Genomic DNA, 19,670 nt, shown 5'->3' with positions numbered 1-19,670 from the left:
ACTGACAGATGGAAGTAGGAGCATTGGAAGTACAATGTCATCATGGAACAAATAACAATTCTAGGTCAGCCTGGAATATGTTAGACCCACCTACCCATACATATCCAAGAGATAGAGAGACAGAGAGAAACAGAAAAAGACACAGAGAGAGACAGACAGACAGACAGAAAGAGGAAGAGAGGGATAGATAGACAGACTAATTTTCTCAAAACATAGTCCCATCATCCATCATATCATCACAACACATAGTTCAGCTCTCACTGTTGAGTCTTGGAGTTGAGGATCTTTCTACTGCTAAATCCAATGTCAGGCTAGCCATGGTAACTCATCCCTGCAATGCCAGACCTCTGTAGGCTGAGGCAACCTGTTGATTACTAGGTTAGCTTAGGATACATAGCAAAAAAAAGTTTTAAAAGGAAAGGGGGTAGATGCAAGACAAAGAAAAAATTTTGTGCATTTGTAGAATTATGTCTCAGAAATGATCTGCAATCCCAGTACTTGAAGGGTAAGGCAAGAAGATTAAGTTCAGATCAGGCTGGGCTAAGTGTATAAAGCAGTTCCTGGCCAGTTTGGGCTACAAAGAAATTTCAGAGTATATGTCTGAAACATATGGGGTCTTTTAAAAAGATAACAGTGGACCAGTGATTTGACTTAGTGGATACACATGCTTGGCATGCCAGTACAAGCCAGAGGATGAGTTTGAACCCAGGTATGTATATGAAGGTGGAAGGGGAGAACGACTTCAGAAAATCTGTCTTCTGACCCCTTCCCCCATTCATGTGTCCTGGTGCCTGTGACAGAGTATGTGTAATACCAGGTATCTAAGGGTTTCTATTTCTGTGAAGAGATACTATGACCACAGCAACTCTTATAAAGAAAAACATTTCATTTGAGTAGCTCACTTACAGTTCAGAGGTTAAGTCCATTATCATAATGGCAGGGAGCATGGAGATGTGCAGGCAGACATGGTGCAGGGAAAATCCTACACTTTGCAGGCAACAGGAAATGGTCTGTGGGTCACACTGAACACTTACTTGAGCAAGAGACCTCAAAGCCCACCTCCTTCAACAAGGCCACACCTACTATAACGAAGCCACACCTCCTGATAGTGCCACTCCCTATAAGTTTACAGTGTAAGACGTCCTATAGCCTAGTCTTGGATCAGCATATGACTACCTGTCCAATGGGTTTCCTCAGAGCAATATACTTGTGGAAATGGACTCTCACTTGGCAAGCACCAGTAGTTCACAGGACAGCACAGAAATTTGCAAAATTCATGCACCTTGCAGGCTCTTTTCTCTTTCATTATATGGTGATTCTTTGGGGAGTTTTTGGTTTTATTTTGTCAGTTACACATGCAACAGCTGTAGTTTTCCCTGGAAATTTGGTTCCTTTTCAAATATTTTCCCCTACGATTCAGCATGGTGTTAATGCTTCTTAAATCTCTAATCTGGAATTACTAGCTCTCAACCCTGGGAACTTTTTTGACTCAATGGAGATATTTAGGTATATATGAGAAAACAACATTGGAACATTAACCATGTTTCACAGTTCAGGAAAGAAGAACAGGGCATGCATAAACAGACTAGGAATAAAGCATAGCACTAACTGTTGAGAGTAAGTTCTCTGGACACCAAGCATAGAACCATTGGTAGGATCTGGTATGCTCCAAGAAGAAAAAGTACAATGCAAAATGTGGGTTGGATTGATCCATTTTTACAATACATAGGAGTTTATACTGGTGAAGAAGTATGGTTTAGTGAGATGGGGAAAGAGTACCTTTTACGAGGGATGCTCTTGTAGAAAAGGGAATTATATAAAAATATATTTTGCAGACATGAAAGAATTGTCTGGGTTTGAATACTGTTGTCCTTATAGCATTGTATCCATGTTTATTACTTTTTAACTTTGTATCCACAAGTAGCCACCAGCTGACATAAATGCTGCGAGAGCAGGATGCCTTGGGCTTGAATTTTAATTAAGTCTGCAAAAATGCTGAACGCTTATGTCTAGACTAAGGTTATGCAGGGGGTAGGAAGGTGTATTTGGGAAAGCATAAAGGGAACAATGGGGGCTTTCATAATGATCATGATTTATTTCTTAAAGTTAAAAATAGAAGTCAATGATAGAGCTTTTCATGTAACCCTGGTAAGAAAAACCTCTGTTTAAGTATAAATAAAGATAGACTGAGCTATTCCAGGCCACTTGAGTGAAATCCACTTGGTGGTCAGTTTTCCTCGTGCTGATGCCCCTTCCCTATTCCCTTCAGCATTTACAGGAGCCAATTACACACAAATTACCACAGCAGGGAAGCTAGGGAGAATGTTCAATGCTAGAGGCTCTAGTAGCCCTCATGCCTCAGTCTCCCTAACTTCTGGTACTAGATGCATACAATGGGAAACTTCTGGCTCAAAATAATTTATTATCCTCCAGACACTTGATAATAGTCACTCAACAAAGAAAACTCTCTGCTACACCATGAAAATGGCACAAATCTATCAGTTCCTTGGAAATTTTTAGGATTTCTGCAGAAAGTCAATGCTGTCCTGCCATTTGGCCTCTTTAGAAGACAGCTCTTCCCAGCCCCACCTCTTTTTTTTTTTTTTTAAGATTTATTTATTATGTATACAGAAGAGGGCATCAGATCTCATTACAGATGGTTGAGCCACCATGTGGTTGCTGATAATTGAATTCAGGACCTCTGGAAGAGCTGTCGGTGCTCTTAACCTCTGAGCCATCTCTCCAGCCCCCAGCCCCACCTCTTAAGGTCCCCTTCATTCATAAGGTCTGTCCTGGGCCAGTGATCTCACTGTCCTGCTGTGCCTCAGTGGTACCTGAATGAAGACAGACACACTTTCTACAGTCACATGCTTCCTGAACAGGAAAATTTAATCCATTTTAGCAAAGGCCAATGGATAGTTAACTGCACAATTCTGGGCATGACCCCAGGAAGATACGTGCTACCTGCTTTTCTTGCTTTCCTTATACAAATCATATTGCCGGCTGCCTTCTAGTTTCTTACAGCTATGGATGAAATGGCTATTGCATTAGGAAAACGTCCCCCATGATGCTCCTCTGGGTGAGCCAGAGGGGATGTTGTTAAAAATATAAAGTGGCTCTGATTCAGCTCCTAAAGCCTTTGTGTCAAGTGTGACCATGAATTCAAGATTCTTAAGAACAGAATGTTGCCTTTCCAACACATCTTGTGACTAGTCTGAAAGAATCACAGTAGTTCATGACATTACAAATTTGCATAACTGTTCTGCAGAGAATGATTTTAACCACAAAAGTCTAGGAGAAATTCAAATAAATAGATGATATCAAGGGTTAATGGGAACAGCCTAGGAACAGGAAATGAAGCAGAATTATAGAAATCCACAATATCTTCCTTTCTGATAGCTGTGCCAATACTGTAGAAAGTTGAGAGGAAGAGAACATGAGAACAAGAAATAAGTAATGCCAACTATTAAGAGTAAGCCTTTAAGTTTTGTAGTTTACAGGATGATAGGAAAAAACCTGGTATACCCCCATAGGAGATATAGTACAGAATGAAGGATGAATTGGTTCAACTTTGGCAGATGAGTTAATTGTGAGAACTTAGATTTGACTAGAGCTAAATATTAACCACTAGAGACAAAATTCTCTCACATTGCATGATGCTGTAACTGCAAATGCTGTCAACTGGGCACACTGTTCTACCTGTAGGTGTGCCTAGTTAGAAAAACTTCCTTTGCCACTTGCAACACTGCATATGCTCCTGACATTAAAGCTATGAATCAAGTAAGTAATGATTACCAGTGGAAAAGTTGGGGGATGGAAGGGGAACGAGGTAAAGGAACAAACTGTCAATTACTGTAACCATTATTAGAAACTTAAGGACACAAATCTGATTGTAAAACTGTTCAGGCAAACCACTGAAACTGTATAAATAAAAAACTGTATAATTTAAAAAAAAAAAAAATGGCTCAGGCTACCAGGGCCACTTGTTTGAAACAGGTGGTCATAGTTTCTTGGTTGAGCTGACTTCATCCATCCCAGATCATGGAACCCTTTGGGAGTTAGGAGTTAGTCTCCCAGCAGTAGGGACTGAGGATGGACAAGTGATCAGACAGACAACACAGGCAGGGCGTCCCAGGCGTCCTTGTAGAAAGACACAGTACGGAGGGGCCCACTGGACATTCAAGCAAAGGAGTGAGGTAAAGGAGAGATGGCTACCAGCTAGGGAGTGGTGCTAGAGCAGAGAAGCCAATGCTGCTTCACTGACTGAAATGGAAAACATCTGAGGAAGAGCAAGCAGGTGGCCAAGGAACAGGTGTGTGTGTGGAGGGGGAGGGGAAGGTTAGGAGAGGAGCAGTGGGGGAAATGAGGTGAGGGAGGAGCTAGTGGGGGATAAACAAGTGCAATCTTGAGCACTGGGAGCTGAAGCAGACCCTTGATTTAGTTTTGGAATTGTGAATATGGAGATGTCAGCCGCAGGTGCAAACAAGGCCTCCAGCACGCAGGGGCAAACAGTCTCACTGCTAGGACATAACCCAGCTACAGAGAAATGTTCAGCTGTTCTTACCAAGGTTTTTAGAAGAAAAGCCTGACTTACGTAGGCCCAGCAGGATAGGCTCTACTAAGGGTCCACAAATGAGAGACCAGGAAGGTGAATAATAGGGATGGACATTGAGCCCAGGTATGGTTCTCAAGGCTTTAATTCCAGCCCCTAGAAAGGTTGGTTGGAGCTTTCAGCTCACCCCACATGGTCCAGGAAGCCCCATACCTCTATGTCTCTCTGTTTCCAAACGCCACCCAGAGAGTCTCCTAATGTACCAAAAGTCCAGTTCCACATTCTTGATGGCGACTATAGGTTCCTCCCCTGATTGTCAGCTGCCAAAGTCCTCGTCTAAGTTCTCAGGTTTTGACAGTACTTGGGCACAAACACAGCTTGTGATAGACACGTCAACACCTCTTGCCTACAAGCTATAAAACCTTCCTGCCTCAGCACCTGGGCCACAACTTCGCTGGCCTCATTCTCTGAGACCAATGAACCCACACAGGAGTTATTCTCAATGACCCTGCTTTTATACTTTTTCAATTCAGCTTGATCTGGTTTACTACATCAGTGGAGAAACCTATTATCTCAGGGCAGAAAACCTATTAGGAAGAAAAATCCAGACATTAAGTCTATCCCTCTTCTACAGAGATGTTATTAATTACATAGGTCTGGATATGCAAATGAGTTGGCAAAGTTCTAGCTGATTATGCAGGGAGTCCTGGGCTATTGGTGTGAGCTGCAGATTTCAGTAGAGAAAACACTAGTGGGGCACACAGGCATGCCTCATTAATTGGTCCTGGTCTGTCAGCTTGGCCAGTCTGTCTTGGTTGTGCAATATAGTCAAAAGCACTAATCACTGTCACTCTTGAAGGCTAAATGTGTCTCAAGTTCCAGGGTGCAGCCTCACCATTATTGTAAGGCAAAAGGCCAATGAAAGAACACACCCTGACCTTGAAACCTGAGCCAGTGAAAGAACCATTTTAGCCCAGAACCCAGAACCTATGAGTCATACCCTGACCCTGAAACCAGAGCCAAAGAAACACACTTTGGCCTTAGAACCAGAGCCAGGGAAAGAAACACACCCTGGCCCTGAAATTAGAGCCAAAAAGGGCCAGTGCAAGAAACAAGAAACACAGTTTGGTCCTGAAACCAGAGCCAACTCTGCCACTGACCAACTAAACCAACCAATCCCTGAGCAGGAAAACTAACCATTCCCTGGACAGAAAATCTTCTCCCAGGAGAAACTCTGCCCCTAAGAAGCCCTATTATAAGGAAGGTCCCCTGCCTATTCACTTGTGGTATTTTCTTTCCCACCCTGGCAGAGGCAGCTACTCTCCTGTACTCTTTCTTCCCAAATAAACAAATCTCTTTCTTAAAGGAATCTTGAGTGAAGATCTTCATTCGCCTGTGCAGAACAGAGGAACCTTGCTGAGACATTCCCTTGGAGGGGTTGAGCATAAATAAGTAACAACTTTTCCCCTAAGCCAGAGGAGATTTCAACATTTCTGCAGGGGTTCCCCTTTTCACATAATGAAGCAGAAGAAGCAACATCTTGGTCCAGAGACAAGAAGTGGGAGGGCTCGAGCAAAGCTCAGCTGTAATGGCTCTTTGGGAGAGGAGCAGGATAGCTGTATCCTTTGGGGAGACCATCCTCCACCACACCGTAGCTTCAGGTATCACCTGACTTCCTGACAAGTCAGGACACCTTTCCCACCAGAGCTGAGCTGTCCTGTCAGCCCTCCACCCTGCAGAGCTGTCCTAGCAGCTGGAGGTATAGCCTGACTTCCTGACAAGTCAGGAGCTGTTAACACTCAGAATCAAGGAAAGGAATTGTTCTCACCCAGTTTGTGTAGGGGTGAGTAAAGAGTATAAGGGCTTCTGTACTGGCCGGGGTGGGGGTGAGGGTGGGGTGTCTTTGTTTTTCCTGAAACCAAGGTGACTACAGCTTTAGGAAAATGACGTATCTTTACGCCCTGAGCCAAAGAAAATGGGAAAGCAAAATAAGTAAGTAGAGAAGGCAGCCTTTTTTCCTTTATTTATAATCTTGTACACTCAAGAAAGGATTCAAAGCCCTCTACAAAAGCGGCTTCCAAATACTGGTTTTACATTTGTCACTTATATTTCCTGTTTGCTTTGAGACAAGGTCTCACTATGTAGCTCTGGATGGCCTGAAGCCTTGAACTCACAGAGATCTGCCCATCTCTGCCTCCTGAGGGCTAGGATTAAAAGTGTGGGCCACCATGCCCAGCATTAGCACTTATATTTTCCTTTCTCTCGTTCTTTTTTCTGTTTGGAGACAGGGTTTCTGTGTAGCCTTGACTGTCCTGGAGCTCACTCTATAGCCCAGGCTGGGCTCGGGGATCCACCGCCTCTGCTGCCTGAGTGCTGGATTAAAGGCGTGCAGCACTTGATTTCTTAAATGAGAGAAGGGGGTAGCTTGGATAGTAAAGGGCTTGCCTACTAGCATGTTACCACATAAGAAGCCCACAGTTTGATTCCTAGCATTGCATAAAAATGCCTAGGAAGATGAGACTGAGAGAACACAACATCTAGGTTACCCTTGGCTATAAGAACTCATAGAAGAAAACTCACCCTTAGCATCTCTCTTCCCTGCCCCTCACCACTCCTCCCACTCCCAGGAGGCTCATCTGGGTAGAGTCCTCACAACTTGTGCATATTTTACATGAATGCGTGTTGAATGAAAATCCAGGGCCCAGAGTAAAAAGGAAAGCTGGGGTGACATGGGAAGTGGAGGCTGTGCAAAATAAGAACTGGGGTTTCCTGAGGCTTCTTTTGTCAAAGAGGAGATCTGCCTCTCCAGGGAATTTGAACAGATTGGGATGTTTAAATCTTAGGCTGTTTGTTGTGGCTTTTTGCCATCTCACTGCTTGCTTAAACCATCCTTAGGAGTTAGACAGGACAAATGATTATATTTGGCATCAGCACTAGAAGATGCTGAGAAAGAAGGCTGGAGCCCTCGTCCAGGATGTTACACTGAGGCATGGTTTCTGTTCAAAGCAGGGAAGAGAGATGGGGTTAGGTGCAGGTAATCAGACTCCCGACATGGTGCTACTTTCCACAGTACCTGACTGAATATTCTCAATTCTTCATTCTCCTAAGTGTAATTGTTCTGGTTATCTACAAAGGGCAAAGTATGCCTGTAGATGGCATGTCCAAGGTCACACAACACATAAAAATCTAATTCACCAAAAGTCAAATTGAACAAATATGTATTCATTCACTTATTATTCAGACTATCCTGGGACATACAGCCAAGATGTGTTAGAGCTCATTGTTGAGAGCTGCTAGTACCAAAAGACCATGGGAGATTATACAGCAGGTCACAACTAGTGCTCAGGAGGAAACCATCACGCAAGGTGTTATGGAATTACTTCCTTTTGAATTAATTGGCTGTTTCTTGTGGTAAACTTCTCATGCAATACAGTTATGATAGCTCCCCATTTACCGTGCATTTCCATGTTACGTGTACATGTAATCTCATGATTGCAACTTAATATTAGAGGCACACATAATTGTGGATAGTCTAGAAGATGTTTTCTTATTTAACTGTACAATTTTTATGAATAGAAACATACTAAAATATGCTTCATAACTAGGTCAATTGTTCCATGTGGACTGTAGACACTTAGAGGTCTTGTTCTCCATCCTTAGCCACCGACAAGGCAAAATTGGCCAAAGTGTCCTCATAGAACTTTCACAGAGCAGAATTGCAGGTGCCTGGCCTTGTTGGATCAAAACCCTTCGGAAGAATTACAGCGAACTAGAAGGGATAGTGCAAGTGTCTGGCCTTGGTATTTCTTAGTTCTTTAAGAGATCAATGGCACCTGTGTTGTCCTACGCTTCCTCCACCAACACCTCCCCACTCTGATTCAAATAACAATTAACACTTTGTTCATTTCTATACCAGTTTTTAATGTAAGGTTTTAGGCTCAGTAGACTAATTATGTATAGGTCCTGAGATTCAGGTGATTATCAGAAAAAGGCTGTTAACTGACTAACCATGTATGGATATTATTAATCACATAAAATCTTTGCTTTTCCTTAAATCTCTCATTGGTTTAATTTCTTCCTTTGTAACTATCCCTTTAAGAGCTAACCAGAACTTTTTACAACCTACAACTGTTGTCAGTCACCAATTAAGCTGACCAAATCTTTGCAAGTGTGACTCTTATCAGAAAACTTGTTCCTGAGAGTTTACTTTGTAGTTTTTAACTAACAAGTTAATATATACACATACACACACACACACACACACACACACACACACACACACACACACATGCTTGGGGGAACAAAGATGAAAATGAAATGGAAAGAACTAGGTAGAATAATGAGAGAACAGAGGAAGGGAAAGAGAGGAGCTAAATATGAGAACAGAAAATAAGATTTGTAGATAGAATTGATTTAAAAGAATAAAGTGAATGGACTAAAGAACTCAGTGTGCTTAGATTCTTTCAGTAGCCCTAAATTTAGATTCTCAGTTGGTTGTTAGATTCTTCCATGGACCCTGGAAGAAAGCAATAAGGGTTGGACCTCTATTGTTTTCGATAGCTCATGATCTTCCTGCCTCAGCCTGCCAGTTATTGGGATTTCAGTCCTATGTGACCATGCCAGGTCAAGCAATGTTGAAGCCAGTCACACCAGAATACAGAACTTGGACTGATTCCTTATGAATCTGACTCTGAGACCAGATAAGCTGCTACTATGTGAATAGCTCATGAAAAACAGATCAAGACAGCAAAGAGGTGTTTTTGTTTTTACTGTTATTATTATCATCATCATTATCATCATCATCATCATCATCATCATCATCTTGCAAAAGGGGTGGTGTCTGATTATCTTAGGGTTACTATAGCTGTGTTAAACACAATGACCAAAAGCAACTTTGGTTACAAAGTGTTTATTTGACTTACACTTCCACATCACTATCCATTGAAGGAAGTCAGGACAGGAACTAAAGCAGTGAATGAAAATGGAGGCAGAAGCTGATGCAGTCACCATGAAGGGTGCTGCTTACTGGCTTGCTCAGACTGCTTTCTTACAGAATGCAGAACCACCAGCCCAGGGATGGCACAGTCATAATGGGCTGGGACCTCCCGACCATCACTAATTAAGAAAATACCCTACAGGCTTGCCTACAGCCTGATGTTATGGAGGCATTATCTCAATTGAGGCTCCCTCCTCTCACATGACTCCAGCTTGTGTCAAGTTGGCATAAAACTAAGCAGTCACTGATGGTTCACCTAAACTGGATTAAATGAAAACCTGGATGAGTAACCTCTGAAGTGGAGAACAGAGAGAAGCTGCCTGAGCCTATGTCCTGCTGGATTTAACTCCTGGGGCTAGAGGAATGTAAATACATTCTGCTGTTACTACTTCAGTTTGATTAGGAAGTCTTTACCCAAACTCTTCAAGAGACTTTTAAACAATATATCAAGGTGACTAAATGACACATGCCTGTAATTTAAGCATCAGACTAGCATGGGCTAGCATAGGGAGGTGCAGAGATCAGGGGCCACATTAAAGGATTCTATCTCATTCTGTGAGGTGCTACAATGCGACCCAGAGCTTTGTATATGCTAGGCCAAGTGCAGTACCCCTCCCCTACATCCCCAACATCTGGTTTTCATGTTTGGTTACTTATGTATTACATACACTTGCAAGTCTACTTGGAGGTATTTTTCCCCCCCACAGGTTATGACATCATGCCTGATTTTTCTGTTGGGCACAAGGTTTCCCTATGTAGACCAGATGGATCTGGAACCACATGCAAACACTAGCTTGAACTTGCTTCGATCCTTTTGCCTCTGCCTCCTGAGAACTAGTAGACTTGTGCACCACCACACAGAGCTGTTTCTGTGTTGAAGAAACAAGTCTCAACTAGCCCATGTTGGCCTCAAGGTCAATAACTAACCAAGGTTAACCTTGCATTTTTCCCTACAAAGCTACATCCTCCAAGTAGCGGCATTTTAATAGTAAACACTGAGGCTGGGCATAATGACATGCACTTTTATTATCAGCACTGGAGGGCATAGCAACAGACATGGAAGAAATCCAGAGACTCATAAGGACATACTTTAAAAACTGTACTCAGCCAAATAGGAAATCTAAACCAAATAGATAATTTTATCAATAGGCACCACTTGCTAAAATTAAATAAAAATTGGATAAATAACTTAAATAGACATACAACACCTGAGGAAATAGAAGCAGTCATTAAACTACCCCCCCCCCACAAGCCCACAGGGCCAGATGGTTTTAGTGCAGAATTCTACCAGATGTTCTAAGCAGAGTTAATGTTAATAATACTCAAATTAATCCACAAAATAGAAACAGAAGGAACAGCCTGGCAGTGGTGATCCACTTTAATTCAAGTGGTGACCTTTAATCCCAGCACTTGGGAGGAAGAGGCAGGTGGATTTTTCTGAGTTCAAAGCCAGCCTAGTCAACAAAAGCTAGTTAGTTCCATGACAGCCAGAGCTGCTGCACAGAGAAAACCTGTCTTTAAAAACCAATATACAATTTTTATTTATATATATAATAAATCATATTATTAAATTTTATTATTTAAAATTAAATTATATATATATATGGAAACAAAAAAAGGAACATTGCCAAATTCATTTTAAGAGGACACAGTTTGAAACCCAAAGCACATAAAGACCCAACAAAGAGAGTTACAAACCAACTTCCTTTATGAACATAGATGCAAAACTTGTCAATAAAATACTCACAAACCAAATCCAAGAACACATCAAAAAGATTATCCACCCATGATCAAGTAGGCTTCATCCCAATGCAGAAATGATCAACTTACAAAAATTAAGGAAAGTAACCACCATGTAAACAAACCAAAAGAAAAGGAATACACTATCATCTCATAAGATGCACAAAAGTCCTTTCACAAAAATCAAACACCCCTTCATGATAAAAGTCCTGCAGAGATAAGGGATACTGGGAACATACCTAAACAAAATAATGACAATTTCCAGCAAGCATACAGTCAACATAAAATTAAATGGAGAGACACTCAGTTACTCACCTAAACTCAGGAACAAGACAAGACTGTCCACTTTCACCTATCTGTTCAATACAGAACTTTAACTAGAACAATAAGACAACTAAATGAGATCAAGGGGATAAAATTGGAAAGGAAGAAGTAAAAGTATTTTGACTTGCAGATGATGTGATAGGACAGGTAAGTGGCCCAAGAAATTTTGCAGAGGAACTCCTCCAGCTGAGAAAAACTTACAGCACAGTGGCTGGATATACAATTATCTCACAAACATAAGCAGCTCTCCTACCTACAAATGACAAAAGAGCTAAGAAAGAAAATGGGGATGACACCTTTCAAAACTGCCTCAAATTATACAAAATATCTTGGGGTAACTGGAACCAACCAAGTGCAAGGCTTTTATGATAAAACATCAAGTCTTTGGGGACAGAAACTGAAGAAGACATGAGAAGTTGAAAAGATCTCCCAAGCTCATAGATTGGTAGGACTGACATAGTAAAAATGACAATCCTACCCAAAGCAATCTACACATTCAATGCAATTCCCATCCAAAATCCCAACACGATTGTTTACAGATCATGAAAGGGCAACTCTCAACTTCAAATGGATAAACAAAACACCCGGGACAGCTAGAGCAATTCTGATCAATAAAGGAACTGCTGGAGGTCTCACTATTCCAGATTGTATCTTTTACTACAGAGGTAAAAAACCACATGGTATTGACATAAAAACAGACACAATGATCAATGAAACTGAAATGAAGGCCAAGAATAAATCCACACTCCTATAGGCACCTGAGTTTTTCTTTTTTTTTTTTTTTTCTTTTTCTTTTTTTAAGAAATAGAAATAAATACATACTGGAATGAAGACTAGCATCTTCAACAAATAATGCTGGTCAAACTGGATGATTGCATGTAGAAGCATGAAGAACAGATTTATACTGATCATCCTGCACAAAACTCAAGTCCACATTTTTAAGAGACTGTATGACCCTACCCTGTGTTAAATGTTAGCTGCTAAGTGTTGTATGCTTACACACAAGCCATAGTCAAATGCCCTGTGTCTCAATCCTCTCACCAGACTGAAGTGGGTCAACCAGGTTTGCACTTACCAACATGAGAGAGTTGCCTAATCGGAAATTTCAGTGGTTCAAGCTAACCTCCCCAAATTGTATATACACCAATTTGGTTTTCCTTCATTCATATGGTATGATTTAACACATACTTGGGAAGTACACAGAAAGGCACTCACCTTGCCCAATCAAACTGGTCTTTATAACAGAGACACCTGCAGCTCAATGACTTAATCTCTAATCTAGCTATTGCCTAGCCTATTTTCTTTCCTCTACGCTATACACAATAAACTATTCCTTCTATTCTGGTCTCAATAGAGAAGCTATGTTTCATACACAAATCATTTTCCTGCTAGTGCAATATGTGACTCAAATAGGTAGTTTTAGAAGTGTGGAACTACAAACTACAAATGTTTAATCAAGAATTGAGGAGGTTCAGTCAGGAGGACAATAGGGTCAATGCCCTGTGGACCTAAACATCTCAGGATCAAGGCAAAAAGTCAACATAACAAACCTTGTCTCAAAATACTTCCTGAAACCTTGAAGGTACAACTGTTCTGAAAATAATATGCCATTGCAATGAAAAGTCATGCCACACACTTAGAAATTGAGAAAAATCTTTTCAGTAATTACAAGTCTCCAGCTCCACTTAACACACAAAGAGGAGCTGGCTAGGAACAAATCTGCTAACTTGTATACACAATAGGCTTATGCATTCCACATATGCTGTCAACTTCAAGAAATGCTGGTTATCATCCCTTCTATCGTGGCTTACTCAGTTGGCTTCCATAAGGAATTGTATAAACAATTCAGGATCACCTGCTCAGGGCAGCATCAACCACAGTGGCATCAGTCACTAGTGAAGAAAATACCCTATAGATTTGCCTACAGACCAGTGAGACTCTAGCTGGTGTCAAGCTGACCAAGTCTAACCAGCATACCTACTGAATTATCTCCCAACCCCCCTAAGGCAGATTGTTAAGCAAACCTCAACTCTCTTAACACTTGTTTTTCAGCATATAGTTGAACACACACACACACACACACACACACACACACACACAGTTTTGAAAATCTGTCGTTTAGGACGAGAGATGGCTCAGCAGTTACCACCACTTGTTGTTGCTCTTGTAGAAGACCTGGGTTTGGTTCCCAACTCTAAAATCTTCCCTAAATGCTGTTGCAGAGGATCTGATGCCTCCTTCTGTCTTCTGTGGGCACCAAACACACATGCTTGCACATGTGTGGTGAACATACACATGTGTAAGCAAATCACTCATGTGGTGACATATTATGTATCAAAGAAAGCTTGCCTGAGGATTAGAAGACAGAATCAGCCACTAAATTAAACATACAGGGCAGGCAGTGGTGGCACACACCCTAATCCTAGCACTTGGGAGGCAGAAATCCATCTGGATCTCTGTGAGTTCAAAGCCACCATGGACTACATGAGATTGATTCGTCTAGGAAAGAAACAGAGTCAGGCAGGGGTGGCACACACCTTTAATCCCAGCACTTGAGCTCTCATGCCTTTGCTACCAGTGTTTGTGAAGCACACACATCATTAATCCCAGCACTAGGAAGGAAGTGAAATGGGTGGGCAGAGAAAGGCATTTAAGGAGAGAGTACACAGGAACTATATGGCCTTTTGGCTGAGACCCTTTCAGCTAGGACTCAGGGGCACTCAGTCTGAGGATTCATGGAGACAGGATCCACTGAGGAACTGGCGTGTAGTTGGAGTTTTTTTTCTCCAGCTCCCGCCAAGCCCCTGCAGTCCTACAGCCCACTTATAAAATAGTCACTCAGATGCTTGTATTACTTTTAAATGTATGGCCATGGCAGGCTTTTTGTTATTTAGTTTTTATATATTAAATTAACCCATTTTTATTAGTCTATAATTTGTCACGTGGCTCATGGCTTACCGGTACCTTACATCTCGATTGTCATGGGGGTGGCTGGCAATGTCTCTCTGTCTCAGCCTTTCACTTTTTAGAATTCTCCTCTCTCCTTGTCCCCCAACTACACTGGCAAAGTGGCTATGGCTTGTTTCCTCTGATCTTTCAGCATTTACCCTAATACCTGGCTCCAGGTTTTTATTAAACCATTTAGGATTTGTACAACACACTCATACACATGAAATAAAATACTGAAAAATTAAAAAAACACATACCCTCATATCTTATATGTCACCATAGTTAAATAGGCCAGAAATACACACAAATGTGACAAATATCTGTAGCAAAAACTATAATTTTGTAATTAAAAGAATCAAGATACTTGATCAAAGGAGAGAAATTCCATGATTGTAAGACAGGAGGACTCAGTATTATTCCAGTACAGAATTTAAGCTATAGATTCAGCAACACTCCAATAAAAAGTCTAACAATTTTTCTATCAATTACAGAAAACTGATGACAAAAGGTCATCATGAATGAAAAAAATGATCAACACAAGATTAGGTAAACAGCACACACTCTGATACCATCTGACTTTAAAACTTCCCAATCAACTGCAATAAAGATTGTACTGTCTGAGAAAGAATTAAGAGATCAACAGATCATAAAAGCAAACTTAGAAATAAAAACACAATTAATGTAATCAAAAATTTTAACACATGAGGCCAGGAAACCCAGTAAGTCTGGCCTTACTGACACACGTGACTGGACCACCCTGGCATCTACATGCAAATGTGTTCATGACACAGACGTTACACGCTGCACAGAATTAACTGCAGACGGATCCTACACCTGAATGTTCAGCGCCAAGTGCAGAACTTCTAGAAGACACACACAGAGTGTGTGTGTGTGTGTGTGTGTGTGTGTGTGTGTGTGTGTGTGTGTCTCCCGCATCCCCGTGTTCTGCACAGCCGCAGCCCACAGATAAAAGTCATTTAGAGGCCACAGGGCCCGACAGAGAACAGGAGGGGCCTCAGGGAACCCACGGACCTTACGGGGCTCCGCGTCGGCCGCCGGCCCCCACAGCCCCGGGACCCCACCCCGGCTCCCGCGGCTCCTCCCCGTGGGGACGGCGGCCCGGTGCTCACCATGGCGGATTCCGAGCTCTCCCGGCTCTCCTCACAGCTCCCGGCAGCGGGGTAGCGGAACAACACTGTATCGGCGTCTCCCTCAGCCCTGGAGCAGCGGAGCGTGCAGCATGGCGGACCGGAAGTGCCCTCCCCTGTCCTGAACGGTAGTAAGCTTCGGAGCCCTGATTTGCTAGTGTGGCCTGAGTGACAGGAGCAGATCGCTTGGCTTCCACCCCAGGCTCAGAACTGTCACAGACCTGCAGGGATTGGCATTGAAGCAGATCTTGAGCCTGAAATGCAAAATTGTCCTCCCACTTTTCCTGCACTCAGTAAGCACTTCCCCTTCTTCCTCCTGGTGCACAGGATGGTCTCAAACCTGGAACCAACAGCCGAGGTGCCTATTTAACAAAGCACACACTGGCTGCCAGATTCTCCCAGCATCCCTCAGTCCCTTTCTGTTACAGGGTATGGCTGGCATACCCTACCCCCTATCCTGAACTTCCCCAGCCCAGGGTCTGAGCTGCCCTTCCCTATAACCCAAACATTTCAGGAACATTTTTTTTCCCCATCTACCCTTTACCTTCCTGGCCTCTTGGTCTGTCTCTCCTCTCCCCTAGCTCCTCTTCTTACATGGATCAGGCTCATGTCTGCTCTGGACTCTCCCAGATGTCTCTACTTTTCCCTACATTCTGCCTTTTATCTACAATAAACGATCTCTTCCACCATACCTAGCAGCAGCCATGTCCTTTCCTCTTATATTTATTTCTTTTCTTTTTTTTTGATTAAGAAATTTCCTGTTCATTTTACATACCAACCACAGATCTCCTCCCCTCCTTCCTTCCACCCTCCAGTCTTTCCTCCCATCCCAACCCCCATTCCCACCTCCTCCAAAGCAAGGCCTCCCTTGGGGAGTAAGCAGAGCCTGATACAATTAGTTGAGGCAGGTCCAAGCCCCTTCCCCTGGACAAAGGCTGTGTAAAGTGTCCCATCATAGGCAGTGGGCTCTAAAAAGCCCGCTCATGCCCTAGGGATGGATCCTGAACCCTTTGCCGCCGCCACCACCACCACCACCACCACCACCACCACCACCACCACCACCACCACCCCGTAAGCAGATCAAGCTACACAACTGTCTTTCTTATGCAGTGGGCTTAGTCCAGTCCCATAGAGGCTCCACAGCTATTGGGTCACAGTTCATGAGTTCCCATTAGTTTGGTGTGGTTGTCTGTGTACGTTTCCCCATCATGATCTTAATGCCCCTTACTCATAGAGGCTAGTTCAGGCACCCTCTCCGCTATAGCTAGTAGTCTAAAGTGGGGTCATCTTTGTGGCTTTCTGGGAACTTCCCTAGCACTCAGTTTCTCCCTATCCCCATGGTGTCTCCCTTTGTCATGGTATCTCTTTCATTGCTCTTCCATTCCATCCCTGTTCCTGCTCAATCACCCCATTCCCTTATGTTCTTTTCCACCATCTCCTACCTTCCATCTCCCCCCTCATCCCCAGTTTACTCATGGAGATCTCAATCATTTCATCTTCCCAGGGCTATCCCTTTGTCACACTTGGGGTTCTCCTTGTTAGCTAGCCTCTCTGGAGCTATCGGCTTCTTCCTCATACATTCTTTTTTTTTTTTGGTAACTTTTTTCTTTTTTCTTTTTTTTTTTTTAGATTTATTGATTTATTATGTACACAAAAGAGGGTGCCAGATCTCATTACAGATGGTTGTAAGCCACCATGTGGGTGCTGGAAATTGAACTCAGGACCTCTAGAAGAGCAGTTGGTGCTCTTAACTCCTGAGCCATCTCTCCAGTCCCCTCATATATTCTTAAGCTTGCTATTTTTCACATGACTTAGGACCACCAGCATAAAGGTGACACCATCTGTGTTAGGCTAGACCCTCCCCACCTAACATTAATTAAAAAATGCCCTTCAAGCTTGCCTGCCATCATTGTCACTATCACAGGGAGGCTTTTTCTCAATTGAGGGAATACCGTGTTTGAGCCTCTGCCTTGGCTCCCCACAATGGACTGTGATGGGATAAATCAAAAGAATTTCTTTCCTTCTCAAATTGCTTTTTTCTTGTTGTTTAATAATAGCTTTATTAACACTTAAGACATCATATCACTCTTGTCAAAATGGCTAAGATGAACCAAATCACTGAAAATGACATTTAGAGATAGTGTGGTGAAAACGGAATCCACATTCCCTGTTGGTGGAATAACGAACTGTTGCAGGAACGTGAAAAAAATCAGTGTGGAGGACTCTCAAAATGTAGAAATAAGATTACCATATGACCCATCTATGCTATACTTTGGCTTATGTTCCTGAGACTGGACATTCTATTTGACATACACTGTATAGTCATGTGCATTGTCACTAATCACAATAGCTAGAAAATAAAAACAACCTAAATGTTCTTTAACCAAGGTATAGATGATTAAAATATGGTTTAAAAACACTATGGAAAATTATTCTGGTGTAAAGAAAATAAAATCATGAAATTTACAGGTGAATGGATGGTATTAGGTGAAAATAGATTGAGTGAGATACCCCCAAACCCAAAAGACAAAGGTTGATAATTGTTTTTGTTTTTGTTTTCTTTTTTGTTTGTTTGTTTTTGTTTTTTCAAGACAAGGTTTCTCTGTGTAGTTTTGGTGCCTATCCTGGATCTCGCTCTGTAGACCAGGCTGGTGTCAAACTCATAGAGATCCATCTGGCTCTGCCCCCCAAGTGCTGGGATTAAAGGTGGGCACCACCACCACCTGGCTGAAAATTGTTCTTTTTTTATTTTTATTTTTCTAGCTCCAAGTCTTCTTATGTAACTATATACCCAGGAGTATTTGTAGAACCAGAAAAGTAAAAAGGGATTATTTATGAGATAGTGAGTCAAAAAACAATGTAGTGGGAAATAGCAGGGTACAAGAATTCTGGTTATGGGAATGGGGAAGGGGTTCTCTAATTAGGGAAAAGGAGATCGATATAAGTATTAAAGAGGGAGGAGTAAGTAAACTAAATAAATCATAAAGAGTAATACTATTACCTACTCAACCCCCAATCTATAATATATCTAAGCTTGTATACGCAACACATATAATTTTTAAATATTTTTTTCATCTGTGATGAAAATGTACCATCCAATAGTCAAGGACAATTTAATGTAAATTTAAGCTTCATTTGCACTAGAAATAAAGCTATGCAGGTAGCACCAGTCAGTGTCTCCAGAAGGGTATTTACATTAATTCAGGAGACCTTTTGCCATTATGGCCTAGGATACTTGAGAAGAATTTCACATAAATACACTGTTAGAAGTTCTTGAAAGTATACATAGTATACAAGAAAACCACTGCAGGAACTGACTAATATATATATATATATATACAAAAGCTAAAATATCACCAATACTTCTTAAGCCATGGCTTGACCTCTGGAAAAGTCCTTGACCTTTTGTCATAGTAGCTGAATTCCATTCCATTTTCCTGTGGCTTGCAGCAAACATTTTATTTTATGAAGCAACTAAAACTGTCTTGATAGAAATAAGCATTTTAGGTCCCCAACTACAGAAAAAGTTGAAAAATTATCAATAATGAAAGTTTGGTTTATGGACATTAAATATTGAAAGTTTGTTTTCCTCCTTGTATATTAACCTTCCAAATGTTATCTTCTTCACTACAAGTCATTATAATTTACTTCACTACAAGTAAAAATAAAGGGAAGACAGAGCGTATAAAGTGGTTACAAAGCAAGTGAGCAACATGAGTTGAGAGCCAGAGAATCCACATCATAGTGGGCATTGTAGTGCACAGTTACATTGGAAGTGGTCTTCCAGGGAGATGGGAAGATCAACAAGAAAATTCCCAGAAGTTTCTCTGGCATGTGTAGTAGTGAAAACTAAGACACATAATCTAAAGAGGGCTGAACAACAAATACAGTCAGAGAAGTTATCATCTGCATTTCATGTACAAGCATTGAAAGTTTTCCCACAAGAAATGTGTATACAAAC

The 19,670-nt window shown here is 41.8% G+C and overlaps 1 protein-coding gene across 3 annotated transcripts in view; it reads right to left on the bottom strand.

Moving 5' to 3' along the window:
* Window positions 1-15,825, bottom strand: part of LOC118571780 (zinc finger protein 431-like) — a 95,666-nt gene extending 79,841 nt beyond the window's left edge. For all 3 annotated transcript variants that reach the window (XR_004943397.1, XR_004943398.1, XM_036171041.1), the window contains exon 1: window positions 15,692-15,825. Coding sequence is in view for 1 of the 3 variants with exons in the window: in XM_036171041.1 (XP_036026934.1) it covers window positions 15,692-15,694 (3 nt within the window). In the remaining 2 variants the exon portion in view is untranslated. The remainder of the gene's footprint in view (window positions 1-15,691) is intronic.
* Between the last annotated feature and the right edge of the window lie 3,845 nt (window positions 15,826-19,670).

The sequence above is a fragment of the Onychomys torridus genome, chromosome 21 (genome assembly GCF_903995425.1).
Source record: "Onychomys torridus chromosome 21, mOncTor1.1, whole genome shotgun sequence".
Lineage (NCBI taxonomy): Eukaryota > Metazoa > Chordata > Mammalia > Rodentia > Cricetidae > Onychomys > Onychomys torridus.
The sequence above is the reverse complement of the archived record's forward strand: the minus strand, read 5'-3'. Positions and strand labels throughout refer to the sequence as shown.